This window comes from Danio rerio, chromosome 25 (assembly GCF_049306965.1).
Source record: "Danio rerio strain Tuebingen ecotype United States chromosome 25, GRCz12tu, whole genome shotgun sequence".
Lineage (NCBI taxonomy): Eukaryota > Metazoa > Chordata > Actinopteri > Cypriniformes > Danionidae > Danio > Danio rerio.
The window spans coordinates 75,001-102,500 of NC_133200.1; the positions used below are offsets into that span (position 1 = coordinate 75,001).

The 27,500-nt window shown below is 49.5% G+C and overlaps 5 protein-coding genes and 2 non-coding genes across 18 annotated transcripts in view; 2 read left to right on the forward strand and 5 right to left on the reverse strand.

Moving 5' to 3' along the window:
• Positions 1 to 8,560, forward strand: part of srpk2 (SRSF protein kinase 2) — a 26,424-nt gene extending 17,864 nt beyond the window's left edge. For 6 of the 10 annotated variants that reach the window (XM_021470560.3, XM_021470561.3, XM_009297680.5 and 3 more), the window contains 11 exons: positions 707 to 794; positions 1,080 to 1,186; positions 2,201 to 2,366; positions 2,445 to 2,470; positions 2,606 to 2,852; positions 3,014 to 3,835; positions 3,934 to 4,034; positions 4,123 to 4,230; positions 5,643 to 5,712; positions 6,178 to 6,270; positions 7,136 to 8,560. In XM_021470560.3, the coding sequence (XP_021326235.2) occupies positions 707 to 794; positions 1,080 to 1,186; positions 2,201 to 2,366; positions 2,445 to 2,470; positions 2,606 to 2,852; positions 3,014 to 3,835; positions 3,934 to 4,034; positions 4,123 to 4,230; positions 5,643 to 5,712; positions 6,178 to 6,270; positions 7,136 to 7,320 (2,013 nt within the window). In that variant the 3' untranslated portion in view covers positions 7,321 to 8,560. Of the gene's footprint in view, positions 1 to 706; positions 795 to 1,079; positions 1,187 to 2,200; positions 2,367 to 2,444; positions 2,471 to 2,605; positions 2,853 to 3,013; positions 3,836 to 3,933; positions 4,035 to 4,122; positions 4,231 to 5,642; positions 5,713 to 6,177; positions 6,271 to 6,605; positions 6,699 to 7,135 lie in introns of all 10 variants that reach the window. The other 4 variants (XM_073942433.1, XM_073942437.1, XM_005170649.6 and 1 more) reach the window with 1 other exon arrangement.
• Positions 1 to 9,484, reverse strand: part of pus7 (pseudouridine synthase 7) — a 38,669-nt gene extending 29,185 nt beyond the window's left edge. For all 3 annotated transcript variants that reach the window (XM_073941944.1, XM_073941942.1, XM_073941941.1), the window contains exon 1: positions 9,191 to 9,484. The gene's annotated coding sequence lies outside the window, so the exon portion shown is untranslated. The remainder of the gene's footprint in view (positions 1 to 9,190) is intronic.
• A 3,019-nt stretch (positions 9,485 to 12,503) lies between these two features.
• Positions 12,504 to 17,602, reverse strand: zgc:114188. Its single transcript, NM_001013455.1, is given in 5 exon segments — positions 12,504 to 12,628; positions 12,960 to 13,025; positions 13,836 to 13,941; positions 16,979 to 17,130; positions 17,579 to 17,602. Coding segments are annotated over 5 exon segments (405 nt in total). The 5' UTR covers positions 17,582 to 17,602; the 3' UTR covers positions 12,504 to 12,550.
• On the reverse strand, positions 12,705 to 12,829 carry LOC137489405 (small nucleolar RNA SNORA71). The gene has a single exon (XR_011008831.1). It is a non-coding gene; the product is annotated as a small nucleolar RNA SNORA71 (small nucleolar RNA).
• LOC137489406 (small nucleolar RNA SNORA71) lies at positions 13,670 to 13,794 on the reverse strand. The gene has a single exon (XR_011008832.1). It is a non-coding gene; the product is annotated as a small nucleolar RNA SNORA71 (small nucleolar RNA).
• A 3,381-nt stretch (positions 17,603 to 20,983) lies between the features above and the next one.
• On the reverse strand, positions 20,984 to 24,088 carry pclaf (PCNA clamp associated factor). The gene is made up of 4 exons (XM_073942439.1): positions 23,952 to 24,088; positions 23,214 to 23,300; positions 22,555 to 22,735; positions 20,984 to 21,122 (listed from the first exon to the last, which is right to left on the reverse strand). The coding sequence occupies exons 1-4, from the start codon at positions 23,995 to 23,997 to the stop codon at positions 21,080 to 21,082; spliced, it is 357 nt and encodes a 118-aa protein (XP_073798540.1). The 5' UTR covers positions 23,998 to 24,088; the 3' UTR covers positions 20,984 to 21,079.
• Positions 24,089 to 25,228: 1,140 nt separating this feature from the next.
• The window catches only part of LOC141380843 (cingulin-like protein 1), a 7,776-nt gene continuing 5,504 nt past the window's right edge, over positions 25,229 to 27,500 (forward strand). The window contains exons 1-5 of the mRNA XM_073942431.1: positions 25,229 to 25,265; positions 26,017 to 26,817; positions 26,899 to 26,981; positions 27,112 to 27,199; positions 27,402 to 27,500. The exon at positions 27,402 to 27,500 is cut by the window's right edge and continues 3 nt beyond it. Of these exons, the coding sequence (XP_073798532.1) occupies positions 26,017 to 26,817; positions 26,899 to 26,981; positions 27,112 to 27,199; positions 27,402 to 27,500 (1,071 nt within the window). The 5' untranslated portion in view covers positions 25,229 to 25,265. The remainder of the gene's footprint in view (positions 25,266 to 26,016; positions 26,818 to 26,898; positions 26,982 to 27,111; positions 27,200 to 27,401) is intronic.

The following is a 27,500-nucleotide window of genomic DNA, read 5'->3' on the forward strand; positions in this document are numbered from 1 at the left end:
CAGAGCTGTGAATTTGATGCGAGCAGCAACTGGCAGCCAGTGCAAACAGATGAGCAGCGGAGTGACATGTGCTCGTTTAGCTTCATTAAAGACCACTCGTGCTGCTGGGTTCTGGAGCAGCACGCACACACACAAACACACGCACACGCATAACTGATTATTGTTGTTATTGTGATCCTAAAACTAAGGTACATCTCAAACCGTGACTTCAGTGTACTGTAACACCTCAAAACACACCTGTACAGCCAAGCCTCGAATCATTCATACCCCTGCACTCTGACTACACACACACACACACCTGTCTGCACCTCTGACTACACACACACACACACCTGTCTGCACCTCTGACTACACACACACACACCTGTCTGCACCTCTGACTACACACACACACCTGTCTGCACCTCTGACTACACACACACACACACCTGTCTGCACCTCTGACTACACACACACACCTGTCTGCACCTCTGACTACACACACACACACACCTGTCTGCACCTCTGACTACACACACACACCTGTCTGCACCTCTGACTACACACACACACACACACACACCTGTCTGCACCTCTGACTACACACACACACCTGTCTGCACCTCTGACTACACACACACACACCTGTCTGCACCTCTGACTACACACACACACCTGTCTGCACCTCTGACTACACACACCTGTCCTCTGTCTGTCTGTCTGTCAGGTGCGTGAGACTGATCCTGAAGATCCTAATAAAGACATGGTGGTTCAACTCATAGACGACTTCAAGATCTCCGGGGTGAACGGGATACGTATCCTCACATCCTGTGTGTGTGTGTGTGTGTGTGTGTTTCTCCAGGTGTGTGTGTGTGTGTGTGTGTTTCTCCAGGTGTGTGTCTGTGTGTGTGTGTGTGTGCGTGTGTATGTGTGTGTTTGCTTAAAGACAGTTCATAAGCACACAGGTGTAGGCGGTGACACCTGCCGTGTCCTCGTTGAGCAGCGGTCCTGATCGTCTCCTGGAGGTGTGAGTGCGGCTGTGGCGTGTCCTGCGTGGGGTGTGTGTAGCGCAGGGTGGGTTTCCTTAACTCTGCTCGCAGACGTGTGTATGGTGTTTGAAGTTCTCGGTCATCATTTGCTGAAGTGGATCATCAAGTCTAATTATCAGGGCTTGCCGTTACCCTGCGTCAAGAGCATCATCAGACAGGTAAACACTCACACACACACACACACACACAGGCTGCGTCTGACTCCGCCCACTACTCGGCAGGTGCTGCATCTGGATGTAAGTGTGCTACTCTAGTAAAGTGTGCTCTATACAGTGTGGATGTGAGCAGTTTGCATGGAACTCAGACGTACTACATCCGCCATGTTGTCATGGTCATGTGACCTACCCGCTTCACTCCCATTCATGAATCCTCTGGCAGGGCATTATGGGATAGCGCAGTGTGTATGTGATGCGCACTTCAGAGTCTCCCTCCGGGAACGTCTCACACACTGATAATAATGCTGAATTCAGACACACTGCTCAGCTCACACACTGACTGTAGTGTACTATACAGTGAGGAAGTGTGCGGTTTCAGACGCAGCCATACTCTTCATCTGACCCTGACTCCAGATCGCTGATTGGCCGTTGTTGGTTTGAGTTCAGCCAATCATTAATGGCCTTGTTGATCAGTGATGGAGAGGCGTGTCCTGCGTCAGCTGTGTGTGTGTGTGTGTGTGTGTGTGGCTGGGCCGCTGTGTTTAACACACACTGCAGACTTCAGCTGGATGTCTGTGGTGTAATCAGCAGTGTGTGACTGTACGCTCGGCCTGTCATCTGTACTGACCCACTTTAAGCCGCGTCCCCCTCGGGCAGCGTCACACTCTGATTGTGAACAGGACAGATCTCACACACAGCGCTGCATGACGGCTGATCACCCAGACCCACACACACCTACACTGAGGGGGAACCCCGAACATGTCTGAGGAGGGGTATGAAGGAGTTGTTGAACCCGTGTGTTCTGCCTGGGTCAGCTCAGCGTGCCGCACAGAAACACCAGCAGCTGCTGTTCCCATCCCTGCTGCAGCGCCGGCGCCCCCTGCTGGAACAGCCCCGTCTGTCTGCGGTGGTAGCTCTGCAGTGTTCATGTGGTGAAACGTCACAAAGCTAATGTCACATGACTGTGTCTGAGCACTGCTGTGTGTGTGTGTGTGTGTGTGTGTGTGTGTTCCGCAGGTGCTGCAGGGCCTGGATTACCTGCACAGTAAGTGTAAGATCATCCACACAGACATCAAGCCGGAGAACATCCTGATGTGTGTGGACGACGCGTTCGTGCGGCGCATGGCGGTGGAGGCCACGGAGTGGCAGAAAGCAGGAGCGCCGCCGCCCTCAGGATCCGCAGGTACACCTGTCTGTCTGATTGTGCGCACATGATGAATCTCTCACACACCTGTCTCACTTTACCTGTGCTTGTTTACAGTCAGCACGGCTCCGCAACTCAAACAGGTGAGTGGAGGATATGAGGGAGACGAGGCTGTGCTCAACACGAGCTGTGCGTGACCAACTGCTGTGTGTGTGTGTGTGTGTGTGTGTGTGTGTGTGTGTGTGTGTGTGTGTGTGTGTGTGTGGCGCCCCCTGCAGGTGGGGAAGATCTCCAAAAATAAAAAGAAGAAGATGAAGAAGAAGCAGAAGCGGCAGGCGGAGCTGCTGGAGAGGCGGATGCTGGAGATCGAGGCTCTGGAGCGCGAGGCGGAGAAGCAGAGGGCGGACGGAGAAACCAACGCAGAACACGGACCCACACTAGCGGACAGCGAAGAAGACGAGGAGGAAGAGGAAGACGAGGAGGAGGAGGAGAAGCAGCGGCCCGTCAGACTCACCAACCACACCTGTAAGAGCTCCACCTGAGCGGATTCAGCACTCACGAGCACACATCAGACATGCTGACAGGGCTGTAGAACACGCGTGTGTGTGTGTGTGTGTGTGTGCGTGTGTGTGTGCGTGTGTGCGTGTGTGTGTGTGTTTCTCCAATAACGATGTTTCCTCCGTCAGGTGCGGAGCCGGAGCAGCCAGAGGTAGAGGACAGTGACGATGGAGAAGAGTCTCGCACACACACACACACTCCCACACACACACCCACGCACACTGCCACACACACACCTACACACACTCCTACAGAGACTCCTACGCAGACTCCTACACACACACCTACACATGCACACACTCCCACACACACTCCACTGGGGCGGACGGACACTCCGCAGGAGCCGGAGCGATCAGGAGGAGCGGAGGAGCTGGACGGCAGCAGAGACGGCAGACAGGAAGAAGAGGAAAAAGCAGAGGAAGTGGAAAAAGCAGAGGAAGTGGAGGAGGAGACGGCAGCCGCTCCATCAGAGAGCACCGAGGAGGAGACGCGGCAGTGTGTGAAGGAGGACGAGCAGACCAAACACACCAGAGACACACAGGACGAAGAGGAGGAGGAGGAGGAGGAAGATGATGAAGAAGATGAAGAGGATGAGGAGGAGGAAGAGGAGGAAGAGGAGCAGAGCACCGCCGCTAAGACCAATGGTCATGTGTGTGTGTGTGTGCAGGAGTGTGTGTCCCCTGCGGCCCCCACGCTGCTCTGCCCCCTGGTGGAGTCTGAGATTAGCACCACCGACCGCGACGCCTCTGACGCCTCCTACGAGCTGTTCAATGGGGACACGTCGTCCCTCAGCAATGGGGCCCGACACCGCGGCACCACCCCCCGCTTCCCTGAGCTCCCGCTGGACCCCGACCCTACACACACTCTGCAGGACCAGGCTCAGGGGCCCGACAGACACAGCGACCGCAGCCGCACCGTGTCCTCGTCCAGCACCGGGGACAATCCCAAAGGTCAGACTCACACACACACTCACACACACACACACACACTCACACACACACACACACACTGCTCACAGTGGACAGTAATAGTGTGTGTCCCTCTACAGCCAGGATCCGGGCCGCTGATCTGCTGGTCAATCCTCTGGATCCGCGAAACGCAGAAGCACTGAGAGTCAAAATCGCAGACCTGGGCAACGCCTGCTGGGTGGTAAGATGGCTGAACACTGAGGCGCGTCCTCTACACTGAACACTGAGCTGACACTCGGCTGCATGAGTAACGCTCTTTATATTCACAGCACAAACACTTCACAGAGGACATCCAGACCCGGCAGTACCGCTCCATAGAGGTGCTGATCGGCGCCGGCTACAGCACACCTGCAGACATCTGGAGCACCGCCTGCATGGTGAGCACTGAACTCTGCTGTCTGATCTCTGACCTCTGCTGTCTGATCTCTGACCTCTGCTGTCTGATTCCTGACCTCTGCTGTCTGATTCCTGACCTCTGCTGTCTGATTCCTGACCTCTGCTGTCTGATCTCTGCTGTCTGATTCCTTACCTCTGCTTTCTGATCTCTGCTGTCTGACCTATGCTGTCTGATTCCTGACCTCTGCTGTCTGATCTCTGTTGTCTGATTCCTTACCTCTGCTGTCTGATCTCTGCTGTCTGACCTCTGCTGTCTGATCCCTGACCTCTGCTGTCTGATCTCTGACCTCTGCTGTCTGATCTCTGCTGTCTGACCTCTGCTGTCTGATCTCTGACCTCTGCTGTCAGATCCCTGACCTCTGCTGTCTGATCCCTGACCTCTGCTGTCTGATCTCTGACCTCTGCTGTCAGATCCCTGACCTCTGCTGTCTGATCCCTGACCTCTGCTGTCTGATCTCTGCTGTCTGATCTCTGACCTCTGCTGTCAGATCCCTGACCTCTGCTGTCTGATCCCTGACCTCTGCTGTCTGATCTCTGACCTCTGCTGTCTGATCCCTGACCTCTGCTGTCTGATCTCTGACCTCTGCTGTCTGATCTCTGACCTCTGCAGTCTGATCTCTGACCTCTGCAGTCTGATCTCTGACCACTGCTGTCTGATCTCTGCTGTCTGACCTCTGCTGTCTGATCCCTGACCTCTGCTGTCTGATCCATGACCTCTGCTGTCTGATCTCTGACCTCTGCTGTCTGATCTCTGACCTCTGCTGTCTGATCTCTGACCTCTGCTTTCTGATCTCTGCAGTCTGACCTCTGATTTCTGCTGCTTGACCTCTGCTGTCTATTCACTGATCCCTGACCTCAGCTGTCTTATCTTTCCTGTCTGGCCTCTGATCTTCTCTGTTGTCTGATCTGTTCTCCTGTGTCTGTCCTCTGCTCTCTAATCCCTCTGTCTGCTCTCAGGCCTCCTCTGTCTGATCTGATCTTCTCTGTCTGATCTGATCTCCTTTGTCTGATCTGATCTCCTCTGTTTGATCTCTGACCTCTTCTGTCTGATCTCTGATCTCCTCTGTCTGCTCTGATCTCCTCGGTCTGCTCTCCTCTGTCTGATCTGATCTCCTTTGTTTGATCTGATCCCCTCTGTCTGATCTCTGATCTCCTTTGTCAGATCTCTGACCTCTTCTGTTTGAGCTCTGCTCTCCTCTATCTGATCTGATCTCCTCTGTCTGCTCTCCTCTGTCTGATCTGATCTCCTCTGTCTGATCTGCTCTGTCTGATCTGATCTCCTCTGTCTGATCTGCTCTGTCTGATCTGATCTCCTTTGTCTCATCTGATCTCCTCTGTTTGACCTCTGATGTCTGATCTATTAGCTGTGACCTTTGTTCCCTGTTGTCCTCAGGCGTTCGAGCTCGCCACCGGTGACTATCTGTTTGAGCCGCACTCCGGTGAAGACTACTCTCGTGATGAAGGTACCATTGGCTAGCACTAGCACTGATGCTAATGCTAACGCTAATGCTATTATATCAGACATTCAGAATGGAGCTTGCGCAGCACATTGACAGCCGTCCGTCCGGCAGAGTTCTGCTGAGGTGAAGAGCACCTTCAGCAGGCAGAGACGGTGCGAGCTCCTCCTGAAGGGTGGGCTGATGTGAGTGTGGTTGGCCAGAGGCATGATGGGTCATCTGTAGAAGCGCACAGCTAATCCCGAGAGTGTCGAGCCATTTCAGAGAGACGTCATGTGACGGCAGCTCCATTCTGATCCGCGGCACCGTGAGCCTCTGCTGTCCCTCACTGCCGCTGCTGGTAAAGCTAAAGCTCAGCATTAGCATTAGCATTAGCATTAGCGCTGCACTCACATGTCAGGTGTGTTTGCTGAACTCTTCTGATCTCTTCCTCCGTGTTTCCTGTCACGCTTCCTCTTCCTCTTCCTGTAGATCATATAGCTCACATCATAGAACTTCTTGGCTGCATTCCTCGGCACTTTGCTCTTTCTGGAAAATATTCCCGGGAATTCTTCAACCGGAGAGGTAGTGTTAGCCCAGAGGGAGAGACGGACGCCAGCGCTGACACACACACACACACACACACACACTCTTTACAATGGGTGTTCACCTAAATCTCCCTCCTGGATTTGGCCTCACTCCTCAGATGTATGAGGCTCTGGGTTCGCTAACTCCATCTGTCTACGCTAATAACACGTGTGTGTGTGAAGGCAGACGTGTGGTGTCCGTCCTCCTGCGCCGCTGCATGATTAACTCATGAGTGTGTGTGTGTGTGTGTGTGTGTGTGTGTGTGTGTGTGTCTGTGTGTGTGTGTGTGTGTGTGTGTGTGTGTCTGTGTGTGTGTGTGTGGTGGTGGTCAGACCACATCGCTCTGATTATGGAGTTACTGGGAAAAATCCCCCGCAAGATGGTCGCCGCTGGGAAATACAGCCGTGAGTTCTTCTCCAAGAAAGGTAACGGTGTGTGTGCTCTGGGCCTACTCAGCTGTCCTTATGCAGATTAGTTTATGCAAATTAGTTTATGCAGATTAGTTCATGCAGATATATTTAAATATAGTTATGCATATATATTTATTATGATCTCCGGCTCAGCGTTCTGATGTGGGCGGCGGTTTTACAGTGTGTCCTGCTGTATGTGGGCGTGTCCTGCTGTATGTGGGCGTGCCCTGTTGTATGTGGGTGTGTTCTGTAACGTGTGGGTGTGTCCTGTAGTATGGAATGTGGGTATGTTACACTAATGTGGGCGTGTCCTCCAGTATGTGGGCGTGTCCTGTGCTATGTGGGCGTATTCTGTGGTGTGGAATGTGAGTGTGTGTTCCAGTGTAATATGGGCGTGTCATGTGGTTTGTCCTGTGATATGTGGGCGTGTCCTAATCTGCGTCTCTGTGCAGGCGAGCTGCGGCACATCACCAAACTCAAGCCCTGGTCCCTGTTTGACGTGCTGGTGGAGAAGTACGGCTGGGCGGCGGAGGAGGCGGGGCACTTCACACACTTCCTGCTGCCCATGCTGGAGATGGTGCCGGAGAAACGGGCGTCGGCCTCCGAGTGCCTCCATCACCCCTGGCTGAGCTCGTAGCACTGCCGTCTGAGGCTCGCCGGCGCCCCCTGTGGCCAATCTGAACTGCAGCTTTACACAGCAGAGGCAGAGCGAGGGGAGGCTCCAGAGCGGCGCGGGCGGGCTTCACACACACACACACACACAGAGACATGCGTGTGTGCTGGAGAAACAGCGGCTCCAGATCTGAGTCTTCCTCCAGCTCACTCAACAGAGTTAATATATTACACAGGCTCAAAACAGGAGTGTGTGTGTGTGTGTGTGTGTGTGTGAAAGTGCACAACTGTGTGTGTTTGCATCTGTAAGTGCATGAGTTTGAGTGTGTTTTTGTGCAGGTGCATGACTGTGTGAGTGAGTAAATTAGAGTGTGTGTCTGTGTGCAAGTGCTTAATTGTGAGTGTGTGTCTGAAAGCACATGAGTGTGAGTGTGTGTGTGTGTGTGTGTGTGTGTTAAAAACAAACTGCTAGCGATTTTTCTTGAAGCCCACCTGAGTCGCTCTGCACGAAGCCCCGCCTCTTTCCAGCCCACTGTCCAATCAGGTTCTGTAATGGAGCTGTTTACAAACCTCTCTCCCTCACACACACACACACACACACACACACTCTCTCTCTCACACTGCCTCTGGAATCATGGGTCCAGCAGAGATGTTTGTTCAGAGATGCAGACGTGCGGGCGGATGGACACTGCTGTGCTCCGCCACTGAGGGTTTCAGGTGTGTGTTTGGACGCTCCTCACTCCTCCTCCTGCAGCGGGACGCTCTCGCTCGCTCTCTCTCGCTCTGGAGCTGCGTCTGTGCTTTCGGTTCAGGAAAACTCATGGATGTACAGAGATCAGAGACTCTCGGCTGTTCTGAGAGCAGCGCAGACGCGTGCACACACACACACACACACACACACACACACAGCGTTAGTTTAGTTTGCGCAATAACAGTAGGCGGTGACCGCTGTACAGTATTGTCCTGATTTGAGCGCCGCTCTGGTGTCGTGACCCAGTCTATCGTGATGCGCTGATTGTGTTCCGTCTGTTTGGGTTATTTTGATTTGGGTTGTGTTATTGGGTTGTCACTCCTCCACCATCGCCCCGTGCTGCTCTGAGGACTCGTGAGGAGGTTATTGAACATTTCTGCAATAATAGTGATGATGAGGAGGATGAGGAAGGTGTGCAGCGAGCGCTCCCGCTGGGTCTCCCGCAGCGCTGACTGTTCTTCCCACAGTTACGCCTGTTTTACAGCTGACGATTTAATAAAACTGTAAATTACCACACTGTGTGTGTGTGTGTGTGTGTGAGGACTGGACAAACAGCAGGTCATTCTGGAGTACTCAAGCAGCTGAGCTCAGATCAGTGTGTGTGAGATTATGAAGATGATGATGATGATGATGAAGACTCTCACACACCCCTTCACCTCTGCATGTGCGCATCAGTGTGTGGTGCGGATCCTCCACTCCCCCTCGGGCACTGCACTGAAGATGATGATGGTGATGATGATGTTCACGGTGCACCGCGGGTTGGAAACGTCGATGTTTTGTGCCACACACAGTTCTGCTGTACGGTTGCTGAGGTGTGTGTGAGGTGTGTGTGTGAGGTGTGTGTGAGGTGTGTGTGAGGGAGATGTTATTATTCACATGTTGTTTTTCAGCAGTGAACATCTCTAAACATGCTGCTCTAAATAAATAACCCTGCTCTAGAAATGAAGGCAGACAGCAGAGGATGATCATCTGAGTTATTCCTGTTCGCTGCTCCTCAACATTATTAATCTCTCATATGCAGATTATAGAGGGAGATATTGAGCTCAGAGGGGGAAGCTGTTGTTGTTGTTTACTCAGACATTTAAGAGGATATATTGTAGAGCAGTGATCACTGTACTGATATTTATATCCAGGGTTATCATACCGTCAGACTGAGCCGTGTTTACTGAAGAGCTCCTCCAGCGGCAGTGAGCAGGGGGTCTGCTGCGTCTCTCCTCGGCTGTGCAGGTAATGGCGGCCGCTGTGTCTCCGCTTCCAGATAAACAGACACTCAGGACAGATGAAGAGCTCCCGGAGCTGCTCTGAGGACTGATGAGGAGAAGCGGCCGCTCTGTGCATCAAATGAACCTGATCTACAGCGTTATCACCTGTCATTCACACCTGGCCAGAGTGTGTTCACTGAAGCGTGCGCGGAGCATCAATGACGTCACGAGTCCGCGGGCACGTGATCTGACGCTCTGGGTTTGTTTACCTCAGACAGCGCGCGGTACCGGCGTGTGTTTAATCAATATTATGATAACTATTATATTCTAACTTCACATGAGCCCTTTAGCTTTTGCTCTGATCTGTGTCTTTAATATTATTAATTAAATTAATGGGTAAGTAAATATGCATGTGCCCGGTGGCGGGGTGAGGGCTGAGGCGCCCCGGGCAAGATGAAAACAGAAGAGGCCACTGCTGTAAAACAGCGAGGAGACAGCAGACACACAGTTTAATATTCCAGTCTATACATGTGTATTCACTGCCACATGTTTTACATGCGGAAAGATTTACTCAGATTTAAATTAATACGTGTGTAAGCCAGAAAACACTCATTAAAATACAGTGTATGAGTCTGACATGTTCAAATTAAAGATGAATCAAATGCAGTATTCTGTAAACAATAAACACAAATATAAATGCAGAAATCAGCGAAATGCAGGACACATCTGAGCGTGCTTTACACAGATTTACACTGACAGATCTCTGCATCAGATGCTGGACAGCGGGTAGACCAGGTGTTGAGCAGGTGAGGGAACCGGTGTGTGTTCAGCAGTGAATCAGTGGCAGATCATTATTATTGATTATTTAATGAGACATGCTGAATGTGGCCTGTTAGTCTCACACTACACCAGTATTTCTGTGATCACTGCATTTATTTGAACAGGTGCTGATAGTGCACTAGTGAACATAATGCACACCTGCACCCTCAGCTCTGCTTCTCTATTCAGCTCTGGGTCTGTTCTTCGTAGCTCGCTTAAATGATCTGAGATGATTTGGCAGATCCTGGATCTGTTCCTCTTGATAACTGATCTCTCGCTAATTTGGTTTTTCAAACAAGTTCGTGAATCGGATTAGAATGTCTGGATGAATATGAGCTGATCTGAGATCGCTGCGTGTGTTGTGAAGGACAGATCTATCGATCCTCGAACTAATGATCAGCAATGCAGCGATTGGCTGACGGCACAGCAGCGTGATGACATCATCTGATTAATATTCAATTATCCATGTGAGCAAAATTACATCAAATTAGCAGTAATCGGTTTGTTAAATTTGACACGCAGTAACTTTACACGTTGTTGTGAGCTGCAGCTTTACACTTTCATGTGTCGACAGCAGTTTACTCAGTTTTACAGTTAGAGCGGATTCTCCTTATTATAGTAGTGATAGTGGTGTTATAGGAGCCGGTTATTATAATCGCTGTAAAGAATAACTGGTTTACAAAAGCATTTTGTTATTGGTAAAGGCGTCTGCAACTTTTGTGAAGCATCAAACCACCGGCATATTAACTGTCAAAACATGTTCATGACTGCATTATTGTATTATTGCTTTAAAAAATCACATTGAGCATGTTTATTATCAAACACAAACTGTACTAAAGCAACCTGAAAAGTTCATATCAGTAAGTTTTCTCTGTGCACCAGCAGGTGGCAGTCTTTCTACTTTCATTTCGGAGAGCAGATTGCAGATTTATTAATACATACCTTTTATTTTATTAATAACAATAACTTTAAAAGTTTTTAAAAAAAAGTATTTTCTCAAGTGTGTATAACTGCTACTGTAAGAAAATATCAGCATTGGGAACATACTTTCAGTATTATCTTTGCTTGAACTGAGCTGATCTAATCCTGTTTATATGAACTGAGCTGCTGCCGATCAGGTTTGAGCTAGCAGAACAACAACTCTCAGATCAGCTTTGAAGAACGAAACGATCCTGGATCTCGTCAAATCATCAATATCCAAATCCAGCTAACTGAGTAATCCACGTATGAAGAACAGAGCCCTGGACAGATGCCTTTGGGACTCTATTTCATTTCAAATTAAACTCGATCAGGATCGATGAACAATAGACACAAAGACACTGGTGACATGTTTTACTGAGGACTTTAAGACCCTCATCCGGCTTTACATCCAGTGTGAGCAATTCAGAGAGATGTGTGGAGTCTGTGCTGGCGTTAGTCTAGTCCACCCAATAGCTGATCTACACGTGCACCAGCAGGAACTCACGCTGGACATCCCAGTGAACTGATGTGTGAGCCGACTCAGTGTAACCCTGCTCCTGTGCTGAACACACACGTGTTCGTGTGGAGACCCGCTCCAACAGCTCACACCGGAAGACTGAACTCAGGAGACCACGAGGACAGACACCGCATCCTGAGAGGAAGGAGACGCTGCGTTCGGTCTTAAACCATCACTCCTGTAAACATTACAGCATCCAACACACACACACACACACACACACACACACACACACACACACACGCGCACACACACACACACACACCTTCATGAGGAGTGTGAGCAGATACACAGCCCTGATGTGTTCATTGCCTTATGGAGATGCTCATGCTGATGTTCATCTCAGCGTCTCATTCAGGGAAGCTGCTGAGGATCATCCGTCATGTCTGAACTATAATAAGCCTGTAGAAATGCTGCGCTTCCCGCCTCCAGCCGCAGTGACTTCTGGGACTTCCAGAGCGAGTTCGGTGCTCAATTCTGCATCGGTGCGTCCTCGATATCGAGAACACATCCGGCACCGTCACGCGTCCTCTGCTCATGCGGTCTGGAGTATCAGGACTGAACGTGGACAGCAGATGATGATGTTAGAGGAGGACACAAGACTGCTGAAGAACACCGAGAAACAGACAGCGACTAACACAGGAGAGCCCAAACTCAGTCCAGCCCTGATCTCACACACACACACACACACACACACACACACAGCAGCTCATCCAGCGCTCCCTTCACACACACACACACACACACACACACACCTCCTGCAGGAGAGCTGAACAACTCGGCTGAACAGCGGCCCGCCTGGACACACACATTATAGAAGGATATGTACGCCTTGTGTCACACAAACACACACACAAACACACGCGCGCACACACACACACACACACACACACACACACACACACACACACACACACACACACACACGCACGAGCAGTAGTGAAGAGCAGACGGCGCTGGTGTTTTCCTCAGTTTATTGACAGCTGTTGTATATTACATTAGAGCGCTAGACTCCTCGCGGGGTCTTGAAGTTCATGCCGACCGGAGGCTGAGTGACCTGCAGATTGGAGAGACTGCCGAAATCCTGCAGGAGACACACAACAGTAGAGTTAACACACACACACACCTGACGGTCAATAACACACACACACTGATGGACATGTGTGAAAGATTCAGGGTCTGTCAGGAACAGAGTCCAGCACACACGGGAAACACTTTCACTTCCTCTTCCTGTTTTATCAATGACCTGGAGACCACACACACCACGGTCACTTTCGAAACAGGTGATTCAGGATTCACAGAGTCTACGATTCACAGAGTCTACGATTCACTGAGTCTACGATTCACTGAGTCTACGATTCACAGAGTCATGGATACATGATTGGAGTTATTGATTCATCAGTTCAGTCTCTCACCAGAAGCTTGAGCATCTCTTTAGTGTCGGTGTCCACCTCGATGATCTCCTGATCCAGAGCGGAGACCTGTGGACAAACACAAACACACACTTAGTCCATCATCATCATCATCATCAAGACTGAACACACGCGCAGATTAAAGCTGTGAGAGCGCCTCAGACTCCTTCATTGCCGTGTTCTTCATCATCATCATCATCATCATCATCATCTCAGCAGTGTTTGGCTTCTCCTGAGACGCGAGCGAGAGCTGGAGGACTGATCAGAGCTCAGAGGATGAGGATGATGAAGATACAGCGCTATAGTGGTGTTACAGTTCATCACAGTGCTGGAGTCAACTCAAACCCCGGCTGGCGTTCATTAGTCAGTTGTGTGCACTAGTAAGGGCACTGAGGAGCTGTGTTCACTACAGTGAGTGTGACCTGAGAGCGTCCTCAAACCCACACACTCCTGAAGACGCTTTACAAAAACAGCGGTGTGTGTGTGTGTGTGTGTGTGTGTGTGTGTGTGTGTGTGTGTGTGTGTGTGTGTGTGTGTGTTACCCCTTCAGAAAGAGTGCACACACCCACACACACACACACACACACACACACACACACACACACACACACACACACACACACACACACACACACACACACACACACACACACACACACACACACACACACACACACACCTATACTGATGTAATGAACAGGAGACATTAGACATGTGTGAAAGATTCAGGGTCTGTCAGGAACAGAGTCCAGCACACACGGGAAACACTTTCACTTCCTCTTCCTGTTTTATCAATGACCTGGAGACCACACACACCACGGTCACTTTCGAAACAGGGCTGCAGACGACACACACTAGCGCAGACGCTGAAACACACACCTCGGGCACGTAGTTGTCCCTGCGCTCGCGCTCCTCCTCCTGCAGCTTGATGGAGATTCCTCTGACCGGCCCGCGCTGGATCCGCTTCATCAGGTGCGTCACATACCTGCACACACACACACACACGCACACACACACACACACACACAATTATAATATGTAGGCCTGCTGTTGGTTAAAATGCTAGCCTGTGTGGTGTATGCAGCTGACACTCATGCACAACACACACACACATCTCTGTCTGCTATCAAACACAATGTGTGTGTGTGTGTGTGTGTGTGTGTGTGTGTGTGTGTGTGTGTGTGTGTGTGTGTGTGTGTGTGTGTGGGGACACTGAAATATTAAAACATTGATGATGATGATGATGATGATGATCAGCTTGAGGATGCGGGCCGGACGCCATCACTCTGCAGCTCTGCATGTGTTCAGGGTCTGCAGTGATGTACTCAGTGTAGTGTGAGTGGATGTCCTTCATGACAGTGGCCTATAGGCATAATCATTTCCCTGATCAGCAAATTTTCATTCATTTTGCATCAAAACAGCATTGTGCTATCAGTGAAGACGTCTGCAGAGCATCAAATCCCGACACAACAAATAAACGAGCAGAGGAATATTGAGCACGTCTGTTTCCTCCAGTGAGTAAAGCTGGGCCGCTATCTTAAAGCAGTGTTCTTAAATCTTAAAGTAAGTATCTTAAAAGAGTGTTCGCATGTGAAAGCCCACATTAATAAACGTTCTCCTCCATCCGCTTCGGGAACAGCCTGTTAGTTTAGTTTTAGACTCTAGACTGCATCAGTTGTATTTATATATTTGTGTATGCATGTGTACATGTGAAACTTGTGTTCTATATGTGTGTATCAGGGCATATACAGAAGATCTTACATTTAATCTAATTCCTTTCACTAGTTTACTACCCTATAGTTTTAATTAATGTCATGCATGTCAGCAGTCCTGTTGTATGAACGGTTCAGTAGTTACGCTTGTTCCTCCACTGAGTCTGGATCAGCGCAGCGCGATTATAAACTGGGTTTAGTCTTTGAAAACAACAAAATGCAGAAACCCTGAAACTGATGCTGTGACGACTTCCTGATGTGCGCAATAATTCCACAATGAATGTCTGATAGTTATAGAATATTAATGACAACAATGAACACCATCTCTCATCATCATCATCATCATCATGCTGCTGGAGATGTGCTCGAGTTGTGCTATGAAGTCCTGCTGTTACAGACTAAATCTCTGGTTTGCATCAAACACAAATGAAGCATTGCAGTGAGAAATGTTCATATATTATTTTTAATATTTCTGCTACAAAACAAAAGATAAACATGATTCAGTTCCAGGCTGAAGCTGCAGATCAGTCTTCAGTAACTAAACTGATAATACACAGCCCAATGAAGAGCCGACACAGGAGTAAGTCTGACTGCGGCACTGTTTGAGGTTTGGGTTTGTGTGGTTGTAAATGCTCGGTGTTGTTATGAGCGGATCTTCATTTCTCTGTGTTTGAGGAATAAAGCAGGCGAGACAGCTGAAACAACATATGAGGATGCAGAGCAGGAATCTCCTGATGACCACCGGCGCAACACCACCATCATGAGCCGGCGATCAGTCTGAACTCAGTGAAGGAGAACTGCTTTACCAGTGACGTGAACAGTGTGAGAGTTTAGTGGACATTAGCGATGAACACAGTTAATGCAGCACGACCTGATTCAGGCACCTTCTCTGAAAACACCGGACTCAACATTCAGCATGATCGCTCTCATCATCATAATCTTCATCATCATCATCATCATCATCATCATGTGTAACTGTAGCTGGGTTTGCGTGTGGTTTCCACTCTTCAGCTGTTTGCATCTCCTGCGGTCACTACAGCTCCTGTCACCTGACAGAGGAAAGCCTCGAGTGATTGACAGCTGAAATGAGCCAATAGAGCGGCAGGGGAGAGTGATTCAGCACGCTCACAGAGAAAACCAGGCAGGTACACTACAGCCATGACGAGCGGACACACACACACACACACACACACACACACACACACACACACACACGCTCCCCAATACATCACGAGTTTCAGCACACGCAGGCGAATCAACACCACCTCACACGATATCACTCCGGTCCTACCCTCAACCGGTAAACACACACACACACACACACACACACACACACACACACACACACACACACACACACACACACGTCACAATACCGGCTGAACACTGGTGGAAGATCGGTCTAGATAACCGGATCTGGAAAACACCTCGTCAGATGACCGACACCACTTACTAATGCTGGCTCATTCCACTTACAACCCTGGCGGACAGCCTGATGCACAAACAAATAATAACCATCTAATCTTCAATATTGCTAATTATTCTAAATTATAACAGTATATTTACAGATGTCAGCACTGCCCCAGTGTATACAGGCTACTGCAGTGATGAGATCCGCATTCAGTGCTGTTCAGCATCACCTTCACTAGAACTGAGCTGATCTGCTCCTGTTCATACGAGATGAGCGGGTCACAGCTCCAGAACAACTCTGACATGAGGAATGAAGACCCAAACCATTCTGGATCATGTCAAGACATCAACGGCCAACTGGAGGGCCGCTGTCCTGCAGGGTTTAGCTCCGACTTGCCTCAACACACCTGCCTGAATGCTTCAAGTATACCTAGTGAGAGCGTGATCAGCTGTTCAGGTGTGTTTGATTTGGGTTGGAGCTAAAATGTGCAGGACACCACCGGCCCTCAAGATTGGTGACCCCTGATCTACATGGAGGACCCTCTGAGCTGAGCTCTGCTCTCCAGCTGTAGGGGCTCGTCCACACACACACACACACACACACACACACACCTCCACTCCAGTTCAGTGAAAACATGCGCTGCACAGGTGTGTGTTTGTGTGTGTGTGTGAGACGCTCATCTCTTTTAAAGCGCTGCACACTGTTTAACACACAGAGAAGCAAAGACGTGTTCGGGGACACTGCAGTGTGTGTTTGACCACTAAACCCATCAGTGTGTGTGTGTTTTCCTGAGATCAGTGTTCAGCTCTGCTACTGCGGTCTCATGTGTGTGAGAAAGGGTACATACACATGTGTTTGACAGAGGGTGTGTGTGTGTGTGTGTGTGTGTGTGTGCTCACCCAGCGATCTTGTTGCGCAGCTTCTTGCTGGGGATGATGGCGATCTCCTCACACACTCTCTTGTTGGTGTGGAAGTCGTTGCCCAGGCGGGTGTAGTACTTCTCTATGATGACCCGCGCAGCCTTCTTCACCGTCTTAGTCCTGACCCGGCCCTGACACACACACACACACACACACGTTAGCATGATCATTAATATTATTACAGTTATCTCTCACACACACACTCGCAAGATTCATCGTTCCTACACTGCAGATCTCAGACACACACTAGCCTTATAGATCTCACACACCATTACAGCTCGCACACACACACTCTCTCTCTCTCCTCCGTCTGATCAGTTATCGATCATCTCTGTCACTATCGAACACACCGATCGCCAGTGTGCGAGTATATATGTGTGTGTGTGTGTGTGTGTCTGTGTCGGCTCGCTCGCTCTTCTTCACTCATTCACTCAAACACACACTCCTCCGCCGCGCCAGACTCGGGCACACACACCCCACACACTCTCCTCCTGCACCGGGAGTGTGTTTGCAGCCGATCTGAGCAGCACGGCGGGAGGATTAGGACGGATTCTGCAGACACAAACACTCGGTACCCACCATGATGATTCCGGAGCGGAAGAGAAAGAGCAGCGCTCGGCCGGAAGCGGAAGTGCAGGACGCGCCGCCAGTGCCTCTAGCGGCGGAGGAGCAGCTGTGCGCGCGCAGAGCTCAGCAGCGACATCTGCAGAACAAACACAGACGGTACATCTGCGGTAGAGATGATGAGGCAATAATATACTCAAACAAATATATTAATATCACTGATATAGTCTAACCACACACACACACACACACACACACACACACACACACAATAATCGCTTAAACAGCGCCGTAATAGGGCGTAGGAGCTATGACGTCAATTTATAGGCAAAACCTGGAAGCGAGTTAGCATTTTAGCAGCCCCATTGACTTTGGGACGAGAGAAGCGGGTTTTCTGAATGGGATATCAGTAAAATCACGTAAGGTTCTTGGAAAACACACACTCGAGATACTTTCACGTTTTACTATAAGACAAACACATCAGTTACAGGACTCTTGATTTATTAAATCGGTTATAGACGACTGCTGTCAAGCTGCTAAACGGGACTACAGGCGCTGTCGGAGGCATTATACGTCATCCAGCTGAACAGCATAGATATTTACATTAGACGTCGCCTACCCTATTGTTGTCTATTGGAAGGAATGCGTCAATAGAGCCGCCATCTTGGAACAGGGTAGAGCTGAATGCGGGACCAAGCTGCAGTGGAGGACTGTGGCCAGAGATATACACACATACACATATCCATGATCGGGAGTTTTCTGGATGTTAGTATTAAAAAAATTAATTACGAAAATTATAGTTTGACATCACTTTTCTACATTGATGGATCAGTGACCGCACGGGCATTCCTGACAAAGAGCTTGTGTTTGTGTGTACAGAAATGTACTATTCACCCTCCCTGTTAAATCTGATCTAATCATGTGCTGAAACACAGCTCCTCTCCTGCTTTCACTGCTCATACTGACGGAGAGAGCGATTCGTTTGTGAATGAATCTCCGTTATGAGCGACTCGTTCACTATTAGCCGACAATAATACCAGTTTCTGGCAGCGCAGCATCATATTTCTGTTTGCTGATTTTATTCATCAAAACTAGCATAAGCCGAGTGTTTAGTGCGAGTTGGAACTGCTTTGCCTCATATGCAGTAAGTGACTGTTATCATCAATAACTGATTGGTACAAAAGTTCAGAACATACAAAAACGTTAAAAAAAAAAAAAACTTAATATTACCTATAAAGTGTTCTGGCTTTGTGCTTTGTTTGCTCGTTACTGCACCCGTAGACAGCGCTAAATTCCCGCATCATCACGTAATAACACTGTCTTGATTAGTGCGGTTGAATGACATTTGTCCTGGGAGCACTGTACCAATGTGGCGGCGCTATTGACGCATGCTCAGGGTCCCTATGCGATATCTAGGGTATATATCTATGGCTGAACTGGTCTGGAGCGCAGCTCGCCTGTGTTGAGCATTTGGATTGGTCTCCACTTTCCTTACTAATATGCAATTCCCTCTCTGACTCCACTAACTTAAATAAACTGACTAGTGTGTTGTTTTTTTACACTTTACACACCTGAAACTCGCCTACAGCACTTCTTCATTGTTGCTCTTATAGTTGTGTAAATTGCTTCCTCGTCCTCATTTGTTAGTCGCTTTGGATAAAAGCGTCTGCTGTATGACTAAATGTAAATGTGTCTGTGATTTAAGTATTTTCATGAATAGTGTTTTATAGTCTGTAGTGTTTCTCTAAATATATATATAGTGATTATGTCGGGTCGATGTTCGGGCTGTGTGTGATTGGCTGTTTACTGGACATCATCTCTCAGTGCGGTGGAGCAGTTTGGGCTGTGATGTGATCATCATCTGTAAAGAAGAGCACAGTAAACAGCCTTCATCACACTCACTCAGCCTGTGTGCAGGCAACTCACCGCAGTGACAGTGAACTGACCTGAGTTCAGACGGAGACACCGGTGTGTCGATGACTCCTCATGTGTGCGGATGATCCTCCATCTGTCTGCGGGCACAGCTCGGTCAGCCAGAGCGGGGGAAGGAACCAGAAAAGCGCTAAAGCTCGTGTCGCCAGCTCTCCTCAAGTCAACTGCTTTACAGACTGAGGAGCGCAGTGGAGACCATTTATACACACACGAGCAGCTGCTGTCAATCAGACACACTGCGCTCTGATTGGCGCTGGAGGATGAGTGGGCGGGTCTGGAGCTAACAGCCAATGAAAGGATAACCCTGGTGACTCATTTACATATGCAGGAGCTGATTATTAGTATATTGCCTTTATTTACTCCAGCAGATGCAGGAACTCTCTGTAGGCCTCTAATGAAGGAGCAGGTCACCCTGATTAATGTTAACACACAGACACACACACACACACACAGTTCCCACAACACTAATGGTCACTACAGAACCAGCCGCAGATCAGCACAGCACTGTGGGCTGCAGAACACTGAGATACACACAGGCACAGCTGGAGACAGCAGCACATCACACTGAAGAGAACTGCAGATTACCTGTGTTCACTCCTACAGCACACACTGATCTCATCATTCATCTAGAACAGTCTGAGCAGCAGGTCTGACACTAATAATGAAGAGAGGGCAGAACACAGCTAATAGCAGAACACAGCTAATGTGTTGATCAATGATAGAGAATCCACACCAGACAGGCAGAGATGGAGGATCTCATCCAGCAAACGAGGCCTTCAGATGATGATCAACACACAGAATAACGAGTCAGACACACCTGATCAAGCTCTTACTAGGTACACTTCATTCACCCAGGCAGGTGTACTGAGGCAAGATGGAGCAAGACCCTGCAGGACACCGGACCTCCAGGACCGAGACTGGTGACTCCTGCTCCAGCTCATCATCTAACAGGGCCGAACAGGGTTTGTACAGGTCCATCAAGTCAAGTTTAAGACCATACTGAGACTTCAGACGTGCACAAGACTAAACTCTGAAGATGCTCTTAATGGCCAAAACACCTTGAACACATGCTCCTGCAAGGAAGAGAACTAACCTGTATTAATAATAAAGAAAGACATGTCTCTCAACTTTTATTGAAGTATATTGTTAGTGACTGGATGGGTGTTGCCCCAGTTGGGTCCCTTTACATGGACAGAGGAAAAGTAAGACCCGCTTACAGTGATTGAACACCTACAACACAAGACTTCAGTCAATTCAAGACTTTAAAAGGGTTTAACATTTGGTTTTTGAAACTCAAGACAATAAAATCCTGCAGATACCCGAACTGGAGGACAGCAGAGATCAGACAATGCAGAGATCAGACAGATGCAGAGATCAGACAGATGCAGAGATCAGACAGATGCAGAGATCAGACAGACGCAGAGATCAGACAGACGCAGAGATCAGACAGACGCAGAGATCAGACAGACGCAGAGATCAGACAATGCAGAAGATTCAACAGTTTATTAAACTCCTGTACAAAACCAGTGAAGCGTCCATTAAAAATATTTACAAAGATTTACACTGAAGAAACTCAAAGAGAGATCATTCATCATCATCATCTTCATCCTCGATGATCGGCCTGGACCTGAAACACACACACACACACACACACTTTAGTATCAGAGTGAACTTTAATCCCCTTGAGGACTCATCTCCACTTTAGTGTCCAGCACAGGAGTAACCTCCGCTCCTGGAGGACCACAGCTCTGCAGTTCTGCTCCAACCCTGATCCACTATTGGAGCTGTTCACCAGAGTCATGAGCACCATCATCAGTGGATCAGCTGTGTGATCAGGGCTGTGGTCCTCCAGGAGCCGAGTTTACTCCTGCTGTCAATGATGTCTCCATGGTTACCGCAGTAAAGGATGCAGCAGGACGTCACACAGCTGATCTCATCAAGCTCACAGAGACTCAGATCACACTGTGGTGAAGTTTAATAATGTTCCTCCACAAACACACGTAGCCTAATCATAGTGAGTAAAGGGGTTTAAATTATAAATAAATATTAAAGCATATAATCATAATGTAGTCAGAGTATACAGGCTAATGGTGGCATTATTCTTTTATGATTCAGCTTCACCTTAATGCCAGATCGTGAAGAGAAGTGGAGAAACACATCTTGCACAGCCTTTATCTTAATTTCATTATTGCCAAAATACCGTCATCACTTTTAAGCAAGAATTCTTTTCAGTGTTGGCCAATTTAAAGGCTAAGTGTATGTACGTAGACCTATTTAGAGTGTTGAGATGTTACGATGTTACACAGGACTTATGTTATTTCTTTGTTTCAACTTCCAAGTGGCCTATAGTCTACATTTGTTATAAATGAACGATGTTAAAACATATAAATGACATCATTGAAAAAATGCATTAGAGCTGTGTGCATGAGCACATGTGTATAATGTCAGGCTGTAAACGGGTTCGGGCTTTATAAAGCTGTCAAACAAAACGTACCTGTCGGGCTCGGGCCCTATCGGGTATAATGTTTATGGCCCGATTACAGCTCTCTGCATTCCCACTGCTGTACCGCGGGAGCCGGCCAGAGTTCTTACAGTGTGGGAGTACATTTCTGAATAAATCGCGGGAGACGTGTGTGTGTGTGTGTGTGTGTGTAAGAGTGAGAGAGCGGTGCTGTACGTCGCTTGGCACGCTTTCTCTCTCTCTGTGTGTGTGTGTGTGTGTGTGTGTCTGCGTGTGAATGAGGAGTGTCCCGCACAGAAGAAAACAAACAAGACAAACAGGTGACCGCGAGCCTACTGCCGCATAGAAGGTATTCAGTTTCTGACTGGTTTAGGCTCAAGCCAACAGTTTGCTGACGCTGTCTGAGCCTTACGTCATAATTTTTTTATTACACACGGTAATATCGGATACCGGGGTAAAATAAGGAGGCGGTTTGACAGTATCAAAATTTGGATACCGCCCAAGCCTCACACACACACACACAAACAGCGGTCGATCGTGATTTACTACCACATTTAATACTTCAACACACAGTTCAGTGAAGAACACACACACACACCTCCTCTGCACTTTGCTGACACCACTGCCGCCGGCCTCCTCCTCATCCTCCTCTCCCTCAGGATGAAGGTTCTCCTTCTCTGGTTTTCTGCTTGGACCACCGAAGAAATCCCCAATGCCCTTCTGCCAGGTCGGGGTGGGCCGCGGACACACAGGGTTCCCCCCCGCATACTTACTCTTAGCTGAAGACACACACACACACACACACACAGAGTGAGCATGATAACTGACCAACACCTACACACACACACTAACCTGAACACTCCAATGCTTCTGATACGTTTACTTCAGTATGCTAATGAGCTTTCAGCTGAATATGCATATTGAGTAGAGGGCGGGGCCATCTGTGCAAGACTCTTTAATGGCATTCTAATGGTGATAGGGGCGTGGTAATATTAATACGCAGTTGCTATGGAAACCCTCAGGTCAACAGGAGAGCGGCTACAACAAAGACTATAGAGTATAAATAACAAGCGGAGTGAGAATCCAGCACACTCAAACAGCCTCAGAGGATGACCCTGCAGAGAATAATGACTCCCCCATGAACACTGCGCTGATAAACTCACGCAGACTATAAGAGCTGGATAACCACAGCTCATCTACAGCACACAGCGGTACCTCAGCCTGACGACAGAAGCTGCACCGTGCGCGTGCACTTACCAGGCGTGCCCGACTGCGCGCTGCCGCTCTGCGCGTTCGAGGATCCGGATGCTCCGAGTGATTTCCGGGGCGCGGAAGCAGCAACAGCTAAAACAAAAACACAACAAATGATTAAAAACAGCAGAGTGACAGATAAACACAGCAGAACAGACGAACACTGAGGGGGGATAGCGCGAGTTCCGCTTCCGGTGCTCCACAGCTGCACTGAGGCGCGGGTGGGGGAGAAAGTGGCGCCATTTCTGCTTTTCTCCAATAAACTCCGACAAACAAACATCACTAATGTTAAAACTGCACAAACAGCGCGACCAGGCTCCGAAACACCCGTTAACACACACCCGTTTAGTCGGAGGATGAACATCTGGAGACGAGGGGTTTGGCGCCACAGCCATCAGTGCAGCAGCACAATCTGGCGGCAAATCACCCTCACAAAGGAACATCCGCCATAGACTAACAACCGCGCTAACCCGATCAACAGCTCATATCGGAGATTCATCCGCGAGCTGATGAGGTTTGGGAAAAGGCGGGAGATGATAATGATCAACACATTTACTCTTCATCATCATCATCATCATAATCCTCCTCGACACATACATACACACACACACACACACACCAGCAACACAATAATGAGGAGCGTCCTCCTGTACGGTGATATATAGACCGCAGTGATGAGCTCTCCCCCTCAGCAGTCATGCCGTCATGAAGACACCGCTGCTGGAACACTCTGCTCGGCTTTACCTTTCCTGTATGTTCCGGGAACTCCGTCAGCTTTAGTCCGCACCATCGCGCCTCTGTGTGTGTGTTGGTGAATAAATGTGTGAGCTCTTCTCCCTCTGGAGATCTGTGTGTGTGTTCGCTGCAGCTGCTGGAGTGATGAAGCTCGCGATTCCCGCCTTCGTTTTAAAAGAAAAGCCAGCGCGCGTGACGTCATGAGCCAATGGATGGACAGGAATCTGGCACACGTGACCGCTCCTGTTTTAAAGGACTGATTCAAGAACGGCCTTATAAAGACACACACACACACACACGCACACACACACGAAGATAAATATGATACACTCACAAATGTGTGTGTTTGTATGTTTTTTGAGAACCCCAGAACACTAAACAGACGCGCGCGCAGTCTGCGGTTTCTGCTGTCTGTAGTGTACACTAGTTAGGGTGCTGAGGGTCCGCAGTGAACATCAGGGCAATAAACACATCATCACTCTTCTGTAAACACACAGGTACTGCTCCACATGAACAACACACCATAACGCGGAGAAATAAAGGACAATATAAAGACTGAGTGAACAGCAGAGGAATCAGACACCTCCGCGCCTGCGCTGTCCTCTGCTGCTGCTTCACTGCTGTCTGCCTCAAATTCAGCCGCTAGAGGGAGCTACACACACACACACACACAAACACACACACACACACACACACACACACTCCTGAACACACTAAAAAATAAAGCAGCATCACAGATCATTCATGCTGGAGGACCTGAGCTGCTGCAGATACACCACTGAGCAGTAAACATCTGACAACTGCAGTAGACCAGCGACTCTGGATAAAGAACAGTAACAGCACATACAGGGTGAGTGTGTGTGTGTGTGTGTGTGTGTGTGTGTGTGTGTGTGTGTGTGTGTGTGTGTGTGCGCGCGTGTGCCTCTAGCGCTTATAATGTATGTATAAGATCATCTGGAAAGTGATGTTTCTCCTGAAGTGACAGTGTTCACACACACACACACACACACACACACACACACACACACACACACACACACACACACACACACACACACACACACACACTCCTCTTAGAGCGGTTCGTCCTCTGCTGGTCTTGAACGGAGCTGATCTCCACAGGTGATGAAGCTCTGCTCGGGGTTAACAGCAGAGGAACTGAAGTCATCTGGGCTGGGCGGGTCCGCGGAGAAGATGGGGCGGGGCTTTGCCGCATATGACCCAATCAGAGCCCGGGGGCGTGTCCACAGCTGCGTTTAGGAATGTGTGTGTGTGTGTGTGTGTGTGTTCTGCAGACCCGCGGGACCAGCTGAAGCAGCGCAGGTAAGAAGAGTTCATCATCTCACACACAGACATTACAGGTGTATTAATACTGCAGACTAGTGTGTGTGTGTGTGTGTGTGTGTGTGTGTGTGTGTGTGTGTGTGTGTGTGTGTGTGTGTGTGTGTGTGTCGAACAGCTGAGGTTATGCTTTAATTATTATTGGTTCTAAAATCTGACTATGACGGCTTTAGTTCTCCTCAAGCATCATGAGTTCAGTCTGGGGAAGGGAACGGCACAAACCTGTGTGTGTGTGTGTGTGTGTGTGTAATGTCATAAGTATAACACAGGTATAACAGGAGAAGGTGACTAATGAGGACTCTGCTGATGTGCCCATTCTCAACAAGATTAATAATAATAGAGAATGAGTTTTCACCACACACACACACACACACACACACACACACACACACACACACACACACACACACAAATGTTCTCTGCTCATGTTAGGGTGTGTGTGTTATTAGAGTGGTAAACAAAAGCAGTCTGTGTGTAAAAAGCTGAGCGCAGTGTGTGTGTGTGTGTGTGTGTGTGTGTCGTTATCAGTGTCTCCTGTGTTTCTGCTGTAAACACTGTATTATTGTGTACTGTACTGTGTGTGTGTGTGTGTGTGTGTGTCATCACTTTCTCCTGTGTTTCTGTTTTAAAGAGTGTGTTATTGTGTTTGGTGTGTGTCGTCATCTGTGTTTCTGCTGTAAACACTGGATTATTGTGTGTGTGTGTGTGTGTGTGTGTGTGTGTGTGTGTGCAGATGGATGCGTGCGGTGCTCAGGACTCCTCCTCCTCCTTCGGGCTGCGTGTGTGTGTGCAGGGTGTGTGTGGGGGGCCGGTGCTGCTGCTGACCCCTGAGGGCCCCAGGGCTCCGTGTGCTCCAGATTACCCTCATGTGTTCCTGCCGGAGCCGCGGCGGGCGGAGCCTGTGTCCAGCATGAGCGGCAGCGCCTCCAGTGCCCCGGCCCCTTACAGCTCTCTGAGGGCGCCCAGGACCCCGCCACTCCTGAACCAGCGGCGGGACCCGGGGATCCCGCACCCGTACGACCCCTGCGGCCCCGGCTGGTCTAGCACCCCCTCCTCTCCACTGATGGTGAAGAGGGCCCAGATCCCGCTGCCCGGGGCCCCACACCCGGACCTGAGGGTGGAGAACCTGCCCTTCCGGCCCTCACACATCATCTGCAGACCAGCAGCCGGAGGGCCCCAGCGCAGGGCCCGGAGCCAGGAGCCCAGAGCTGAGGAGATCACAGGGGTCAGAGCCGCACCACTGAGGTCAGAGGTCAAGGAGGAGGTCACAGGGGTCAGAACCGCATCACTGAGGTCAAAGGTTAAGGACGAGGTCACAGGGGTCAAACCCACACCGCTGAGGTCAGAGGTCAAGGATGAGGTCACAGGGGTCAGAACCGCATCACTGAGGTCAGAGGTCAAGAATGAGGTCACAGGGGTCAGAACCGCATCACTGAGGTCAGAGGTCAAGGATGAGGTCACAGGGGTCAGAACCGCACCACTGATGTCAGAGGTCAAGGAGGAGGAGCAGTCTGACCCTGCCAGAGACACTCAGGTAGAGCAGCAGTCACAGTCAGTGTGAATGAGTGTGAAGCGCACTGATCGTGTGTGTGTGTGTGTGTGTGTGTGTCTGCAGGCCCCTCCAGATCTCCTGCAGGGACAGGTCTCAGGTCAGCTGGAGGACTCTGCTGAACTGCTGATCCGCCTCCTCAGGGTCGGGTAAGACTGACCCCAGATCAGCAGCTCTCTGCAATACTTGACTCTGATTGGTCGATGGTGACAGTCTGAGGTGTGTTACTGTCCAATCACAGCTGATCATTACAGTCATGCTGGCGCTGCTCTCCTTCAGGTCCAGTGAGGGCGAGGCTGTGATCAGGCAGCGGGTGGAGCTGCTGATGGAGCAGGCGGACATGATGAAGCGCAGCACGCTGGAGGAGGTGTGTGTGTGTGTGTGTATATGTGTGTATGATGTATGTCAGTGTGTGTATGTGACTTTGATGGCTGTTTGTGTGGTTTTATGTGTGTGTGTGTGTGTGTGTGTGTGTGTGTGTGTGTGTGTTTGTGTGTATGTGTATGTTTGTGTGTGTGTGTGTGTGTGTATGTGTATGTTTGTGTGTGTGTGTGTGTGTGTGTGAGCAGTGCGCAGGCCCTCTGGTGCATCTGAAGGCTCTACAGGACAGCAGGGCGGCGCTGGAGGTTCAGGTCCTGCACTTACAGCAGCAGCTGGAGGCACAGGTG